Here is an 8,346-nt window from a genome sequence, read left to right as displayed (position 1 = left end):
AGTTGAGGGCAGGTTCTCCGGTGAGGTAGGAATGTGCAGGAACTCCGCCCTCTGGGCACAGTCACACAAACCCAGCAAAACAGCCACAGCCAGCCCTAAAACCTCTAATGATCTTCACCTTCACCTCTTTCTAACCCAGTTCTCCACCACTTTTTGACCCATTTACCCAGGCACCTTCGCCACGGGGCGGGGGGGGGGAGGGGTGTATTCAAAACAAGAACACTTCGGTGCACAAAACTGCCGAGGAGATACTGCAGACACTAGTGCACGGATAGACCCCTCTGCAGGGTCGTGTGCGTCTGGACGTCTGTGTATATATTTATTGCCATTCGTTGAATTTGTAGTCGTGTAATATGTATGCAAAGAGGCTTTCTTTCCTGGGCGGGTGGATTATTCGCGACTGTACACAGCAGTGACTATCTACAGGCAGACCTTTTTTTCCCCCCTCTCCTAAGGGAAAATACGAATAATTAAAAAATCACTAATAAAACCGTGACTCTTGCTCAATGTTCTTTCTTAAGCAAAACTCAGATGTGGTTCAGCCAAAACGTCACCGGAGTTCAGTGGGAGTTTTGCTCGAGTGAATAGTGAATACGTGGTGATTGAGACCTCATATTAACACAAGTGGTGAGGGGGTGTGTACCTGAATCATAATTTCTGATATAAATCTTAATAATCATCAGAAGAAGTTATAAAGAGCAAAATGACGTCCCGGGTAAGCTATTTTTTTTCAAGCACCGGGTTAAAAAAAATTCTCACTCCGCCAAACGGTAGTTTTGTGCCTTTTAAGGCAAAATACGTTATTGTTCACTTTCTTTTAAACCCGCTCGTAAGAAAACATTTCACATAACGGATGCTATTTTTACTGAAACAAAAGAAAAATATTTAAAATATGTCAAAAACTGGTTGGCTAAATATCCCATTGTGGATTCGAGTTACAGTTTATTATCCCTCGAACATGTTTGCGAAGGCAATCTTAAAATCGTAATTGGAGGTCTCTTGATTAGCAGATTTCTTCTCCTACGATCTATGCGAGCAAAGTTAATCACCTCAAACATCAACTAGGAAAATAACAATAGCTCCTTAATTCCATAAAGACCACCCGTTCCCCATAAACATTCTAAATTAGGAAACGCTAAAGAAACGACGCTAAGACACCGCAACATTCTGGAAATGTGCATATTTAGAAAGAATTCTGAAAGATTAGCTTGAGGGTTTGACATATAAACCACCATGGAAACAAATATCAGAGAGCAGAATTATTGCTTGGTATATAAAAAAAAAAAACAACCCAGAAACAAAAAAAACCAAAAAACCACCACCAAAAAACCACCAAACCCACCGCGTCACATTCAGTACCGAACGATCCTGTGCAAAGATTAGCCTAAAAGACATCCTTAGCGAACAAAAGGGTTTCTCTGGCTGGGGAGCAGGCAAAGGTAAAGGCATATTTGGGGCCTTGGCAGTCCTGCTGCAATCCACGACAACTTTAGCTTTTTTTTTCCCCCTCTTTATAAAGACAGTCTCATTGCTCGAAATATGTGTATGGAAACGTGAATAAATTACCAGATTACCAGCCAACCCTTCCCCCAGTGTAAGAGAAAGAGGGGAAAAGTCTGTGGCACCTGAACTGCTTAGGCAGCACTTTGCTACGCTAAAGCTAAAGGAGAGCATTGAGAGCGAGCGCTTGCTTAAACGAAGTCTGGAGAGACATACATCCAGGCTACTCTTTGCAGGAATTATTATGCATCACGCTTATCTAATTAATGCTTATTAGCCAACCTCAAACTCTGACATGGCGAGACTGTGCTTTCCTCCAACCTAACTTCTCATTTTCCTCCTTTTAGTACACTGCCAGCGGATTTTGCTACATCGCAAACTAGATAACACTTTAAGTATGTGCGATTGGATCTCCTACAGTATACAACCAATTGCAAGTGGTAAATAATAAATAATTTCCTTTGTCAGCTGCAGCAGATGCCACTCTTTTAATTTGCTTAGGCACAAGTATACAGAACAGGGTCTCGAGGCTTCGGGAGTTTAAATCACACCTATTTAATTTCATTATTTCCAACAGGTTTGTTGCAACAGGGTTTTGGGGGTTTTTAGGGCTTTTTTTTTTTTTTGCTATAATTTCTTTTAATGATAATAGAGGGAAGAATATAGGAGAGGGTAGGCGCTTCCAAGTGGTGGTATCATCTCTTCACCCCCAAACAAAGCAACCTTTTTCTCATAGTGATGATTAATTTTGAATTGCAGAAGTGAGAGTGAAAGCCAAGAATATCAGAGATTTCTCTCCTTCTCCCCCACATAGTGCAGAGCTGGGTGTCCCATCTCTCATCCGTAACCTTTCACTCCTCTCTCTTTCCTGCAGATCTGCTTGCATCTGTTTATTTATTACTTATTTTCGGAAGATTTCCCCTCCCTCCCCTTATTCTTTCAGCATGACAAATATTCTCCTTGCAAGAATTCAGATTTGCTATTGCTTCTTTATTCACGCGCACACACATACCCCGGCATTTTTTTTTTTTTTTTTAATTATTTTAATTTTTCTTCCTCTTTTCTGACTTTCTAAGATCAGCTCCCTAAAGTGTCTGCGATAACATCTCCGAGCTGGAGATGATTTTTCATTGGGCCTATTGTGAGCAGCCGCCGGCTTATTGCGCTGCTGCAGAGCCCAGTTTCGACTACACAAACGTAACAAATGAACAACTTGTCCTCTGCGGACTCGCCGCGGGATCCAATTAGTTCCTAAACCTTTTGCACAAGTTTTCTAATTATTTTCAAGGGTTGCGGCTTTTATAGGCTTCCCTAAACTCATCAAGGAACCAGGTCTCTTTTTAGGATTAAATGCTGCTTAAAATCAGTCCTAGCCTTGCCCCCTTGAAACTAATGGTTGATTCTCCCGGGCAACGAGCACGCTGCTGCAGGCTTGCGCGGGCGGGCGGGCTTCGGCGAGCGTTACCGTCGGCCGGCGGCTGGCAAACCAGCCCGTTTCAAAACTTTAAATTGAAGTGCATCCACCCAGGTTTGGCTTTGGGGTTTTTCTGTGGTTTGTTGTTTTTTTTTCCTCCCTAAAACGCTCCAACATCGGTATGCCAGCCAGGGTGCCACGTGACCCCCGCAGCCCTCTGCCTCCCGCAACGTGCTGCCACCTCACCTCAGCCCTGCTCGGCTCCCCCCCGGCCGCAGGGCGAGGGGCGCCGCGGGAGCCTCTCGCCGGGCACCTCGCGCTACTTTCGCACTATTTAAAGCCAAAGTGTTTGCAGCATTAGAAGTCTATAAATACATATAGTATAGAGGCTTCCGGAACAGTGTTCCTTTAAGATCAGGACTGTATTTCACACACATACTTGCTAAATTTCATCAAATGATTATACGAAAGCTGATATGTATATGTATATGTATATACACACACGTACACAGCCACAGTTAATAGATCTCCAGTTGTCAGAGTCGAAATTAATATATTTCAGAAGAATAATTCTTCGAGTGCATTTCAAAGGCTGCAAGAACAACACGTATCTACGTAATTAAGCACCTTGCTTTTTTCCTCGTTTGTGCATATATACTTCAATTTACATGTATGGCTCTATATGCGTACACGTATACGTACGCAGTGTTAAGCATCTTCAACTTAAGCCAGTGTTTAGTAAGACACCCTACCTCGTACTAACGATTTTTAAGCAGACTTGGTAAGAGTTCTGTCCCAAAACGGACATCGCGATAGTGGCTGTGGTGTTTGATTAAATACCCTGATCCTTTACATTTGAAAATACTGCTGTTACAGACAATATGTTCGGGGGGGGGGACGGGGGGGACGGGGGGACGGGCGGAAGAAAGGAGCATGTGAAAAATGGTGGACTGCTGTAATAAGCAGCGCCCTGATCTCCCTGTAACTTTAAAGCCCCTGGCATAGTAATTCTAGTTAATAAAAGAGACAAAAAAACTATCAAGTATATATGAATTTAGCCTATTTTTTTATTTCTGTGTGTTCATAGTAAACATTTTTGTAAGTGACAAACACGGGCATATGACCACAGTATCACAATCAAGAAATTTTAAGACGACATTAACAATCACTCAAATTTATGCGGCATTTGCGCAACACAGGTTACATATTTGCAAGGTTTACCTATAAGTACAATAGGTATTAACATTTCACTACATTTAGAAAAAAAATAAAGGTGACCTGTTAGTGACCACATACATCAAAATATACACAACACAAACTGAAGGCAATCATTAATTTTGTCCCCTTCTGATTCATTTGAACGGGCAGTGCTGCAAACTGAAATAATGTTGCTGTTTTTTAAATTACTCCGTACACTGAGTGCATTTTCTAAAACCCAATCTTTGGTCTAAAAGTAAACAAACAAACAAACCAAAAAAAAAAAAGGAAGCAAAAGAAAAAAAAAAAAAAAGCGCGCAGTTCAGTAAAGAAAAGGATATAATATTAAATGGCCAAAATGTAGTTCTTGGGCATCTTTCTGGACTAATTCTGCTTAAATACAAATTACGCTTTAAGTTCTTTATAGTTTTCATAAATTTAGTGGTGGTTTTGGTTTGGTTTTTTTTTTTTCCTTTCAAGGTCTGCACCCACCGACATATCCATGATAACTTATAATACTGCAAACATGGAGAATCTGGCGGCTTTTAGTGATAGACTCATCGTATTTGAATAAAAAATTGCAAAAGCAGTCACTATTTAGATACACATTCTACTATAATTTTGTCTTCCGAACTTCATAGTCTACAATGTAATCTCCCCACATTGCACCTTGCTGACACTCCTCACCTTGGTGGAATAATAAACAACCCTAAAGACTGAACAAACGTACAGAAAATGGGGGAACTTAATAAAAAATACCTGGACTTTTTTGTTTTGCTTTTTTTTTTCTCTTTTAATTATCATTTACAATGCAAATGTGTGTAAAATGTTCACTTACAGTCTGATCCCATGGATGTTAATGTATTAAAGGGTTTGAAGAAGACCCCTGATTTTGATGTGTGAAATAATCAGAAAGTCCTCCGGAAAGTCCCGTTGTAAAACTTGGCAAAGAAGGTCTTAAGGACTCACAGGGGAGAGTGGAGGGCGCCTGTGGCGACGTGGAGGAGGAGGCTGCCCTGGCCGTCATTGAAGTGCTGCTTTGAGAAGTCATTGAAGGGTGAGGAACATGGGGGAAAAAGTAACTCGTCTGTCCTGCTAGGAGGTTTACAGAGCAGGGGTTTAGGGAATAGGTGCCGGAGCAGGGAACTGACAAGCCACACGGCACTGAGGCGGCCAGAGCTGCTGCTGTGAGGTGATGAGTGGCATAAGGTATCTCTCCATTGACTAGTCTATCAACACTTAACCCATTAGACGTGGAAAAGGAGTGGTTGTTTCCCAAGGAGTTTTGAGTCAACACTGAGCTGTAGGGCATGGGGTGGCTGGGGTAGGCGGAGGTGGTCCCATTGTAACTCAAAGTGCTGCTGGCCCGGGGGTGGTGCAGGGAGAGGAAGGGGGACATAGGCCAGTACAAGGATCCTGCCCTATCCATGAATGTCAGTCCGGTGGAGGTGAGCCGGGCGCCGCGCTTGAAGGCCAGCTTGGCCCGGGAGGTGGTGGAGCGCCGGCGGAGCTTGCCTGTGGTGCCCCCGATGAAGACGTCGTCGCTGGAGGGGTCCAGCATCCAGTAGTTCCCTTTGCCCGGGTCGTCGTAGTGGCGGGGCACCTTGACGAAGCACTTATTGAGGGAGAGGTTGTGGCGGATGGAGTTCTGCCAGCCCTGCTTGTTCTCCCGGTAGTAGGGGAAGTTCTTCATGATGAACTCGTAGATGCCGTTGAGCGTGAGCCGCTTCTCGGGGCTCTGCCGGATGGCCATCATGATGAGCGCGTTGTAGCTGAACGGCGGCTTCTCGTACTTGCCGTTCTTCTTCTCCCCCTCCTTCCCGCTCTCCCCGTCCTTGGTCCCCTCCGCCGCCCCCTTCTTCTCCTCCGCCGCCTTCTCCTTCTCCTCCAGCTCCGCCGCCGCCGCCGCCGCCGCGCCCGCGTCGCCTTTGCCCGCCAGCATGTCCGCCTTGGCCACCTCCAGGGCGCCGGAGGCGGCGGCGGCGGCGGCGGGGGGCGGCAGGAGGAGCTGCCCCTTCTCCTCGTCCTCCTCCTCGGCCGCGGCGGCTCGCTGGGGCTGCTGCGGCGGCGGGTGGTGGTGGTGGTGGTGGTGGTGGTGGTGGTGGTGGGGGTGGTGGCTGTTGTGGTGGCTGTGGCTGCTGTGGTTGTTGTCGCTCTGGACGGCTTCGGGCACCAGGCTGTTTATGCTAAAGGACGATTTCGGCAGCATTTTCACTTCCTTCCTATCTCCCATGTCCAACATCACACACTAGTCTGAGGGGGAAAGTTGCAGCGGCCGAGGGAGCAGCGCGCGGGGCGGCGGCGGAGGCGGCGGCGGCCGAGGCGGCGGCGGCGGCGGCGGCAGCGCAGTTGGACCGCAGTCTCAAGCGCTGGCAAGTCATGTAGCAAGGACAGGAACCGCCGGGGAGGGAAAAAAATAATAGTAATAATAATCACCAATCAGATAAAATCAAACCGAGTCAGAGCGGAGGAGAAAAAAAAAAAAAAAAAAAAAAAAAAGGAGGAAAAAAAGGGGGGAAAAAACCCTCTGAAAACCCAACAACAACAACAACAACAAAAAAAAACCAACACACAAACACACACAAAAAAAAAAAAAAAAAAAAAAAAAAGCTACTTCATGGGTGCCTGGTTCCCCCGGCAAGGCAGAGCAGGGGGGAGGAAGGAGCAGCCGCAGCCGCGGGTCGGCGAGGAGCGAGCGGAGACGGGCTATAGCGCTACAGACCGCCCTGGCCGCAATTAATTTCAGAGCTGCAGACACGCACCGGGGCTGTAAAAAATTTTTTGGTTTAACCTTTCCCACCGGCCGCCCAATCAGGGCCGGCGGCGTGCCGGCGCGTCTGCCCGCCCGCCGGCCAATGGCGGCGCGCCGCCCCGCCTGCGCCGCTCCCCGCGCCCGCCCGCCCGCCCGCCCCCCGCCGCCGCCGCCGCCGCCGCCGCCGCGGCTCCCGCGGCGCAGGGATACCGGCGCAGGGGCGCATCACCGCGGCGGGCTGCGCGCGCCCCCCCCCCCTCCCCCGCCGCCCCCCGCCCCGGCCGTCGGTCCGAGCACAAATCCCCCTCACGCCACACGAACGGCGCCCGTCCCACGGCCGCGGGACCGGCCCGTTCTCCTACTTCGTAGTTTCTCCGGTGGACTAAAGTTGTCCCGTCCCTCCCGGCCCCCCTCCTCCGGCGGCGGAGGAGGCGGGGTGGGAGGCCGGGTGGGTGAGGAGGCCGCGGCGCAGCGGCGGCGGAGGTACTACTTCGCGGACCCCGCCGAAGTCACTCGGCGAGTTTATTTTTCCTAGGCCCGGGTGTCGGTTATTTCTATTTATTATTTTACCACGAGAGACAAAAAAAAAAAAAAAAAAAAAAAAAAGACAAAAAACAAACCCAGCCGTAGGGGACGCGGTCGCGGGGCGGGGCCCGGGTCCGGCAGCCGGCCCAAGGCCGCGGCCTGCCGGGGAAGGCGTTCCGCTCCGGCCCGCCCGCTCCGGGCCCGCCGCGCTCCGGAATGTGAGTTGTGGGGGCGCGGAGAGCAGCCAGCCCTCTCCCCTCTCCCCCGTGCCCCCGGGCCGGCGCGGCGCCAGGCCGGCGGCGGAGCCGCGCTCCGAGCTCCCCCGCCCGCCGCGCCCGGCCCGGCCCGGCCCCGCGCCGCTCCCGCCCGCCCGCCGCTTCCCCGCGGGCGGCCGGAGCCGGGCGGGGGGCGCCGGGCCCTGCTGCGTCCCGCTTCGCGCTGCCGGGTGGTGCCAGCCGGAGCACGGAGCAGGGCAGGCCGCGCGCCTGGTGTAAAAAATAAATACTAATATTAATAACCCATGAAAGAGATACTGCGATTTCTTGCCGGCCGGGCCACGGGGGTTCGGCTCCGCGGGGTTTTTGCGGGCTGGGGGAGGGGCGGGGCGGGGGGAGCGCCTCGAGCCGTCCGGTACCGCCGCTCTCTGCCCCCCGGTCCTTGAAACACACGCGGCGGTAGAGACAGGCTTACGGACCGATTTCCCGGGACGAAGGAATCGGGTGTTAATCGTCCACATCACATCGGTTCTTACTGTCAGCATGGGGGGGGGGGGGGGGGGGGGGGCGGCGGGGGGGGGGGATCGGCCCTGAAACAAAGCGAAATAAATCGCGCAGCTTGCCTTCTCGGGAAGTGGAAGGGGAAACGGAATGGGCAGAGAGCCTGCTGATCGCAGCCGGGCCGAAGCTGCGGGCAAAGGCAACCTACAGCGCCGCGCTCAGCGACCTAAAGTTTACGTTTG

At 50.4% G+C, this 8,346-nt stretch overlaps 1 protein-coding gene across 1 annotated transcript; it reads right to left on the bottom strand.

Moving 5' to 3' along the window:
- Window positions 1–3,964: 3,964 nt before the first annotated feature.
- Window positions 3,965–6,991, bottom strand: FOXG1 (forkhead box G1). Its single transcript, XM_075103258.1, has one exon. It carries the CDS (start codon window positions 6,351–6,353, stop codon window positions 4,968–4,970), a length of 1,386 nt encoding a protein of 461 aa, XP_074959359.1. The 5' UTR covers window positions 6,354–6,991; the 3' UTR covers window positions 3,965–4,967.
- Between the last annotated feature and the right edge of the window lie 1,355 nt (window positions 6,992–8,346).

The sequence above is a fragment of the Phalacrocorax aristotelis genome, chromosome 9 (genome assembly GCF_949628215.1).
Source record: "Phalacrocorax aristotelis chromosome 9, bGulAri2.1, whole genome shotgun sequence".
Classification (NCBI taxonomy): Eukaryota; Metazoa; Chordata; class Aves; order Suliformes; family Phalacrocoracidae; genus Phalacrocorax; species Phalacrocorax aristotelis.
The sequence above is the reverse complement of the archived record's forward strand: the minus strand, read 5'-3'. Positions and strand labels throughout refer to the sequence as shown.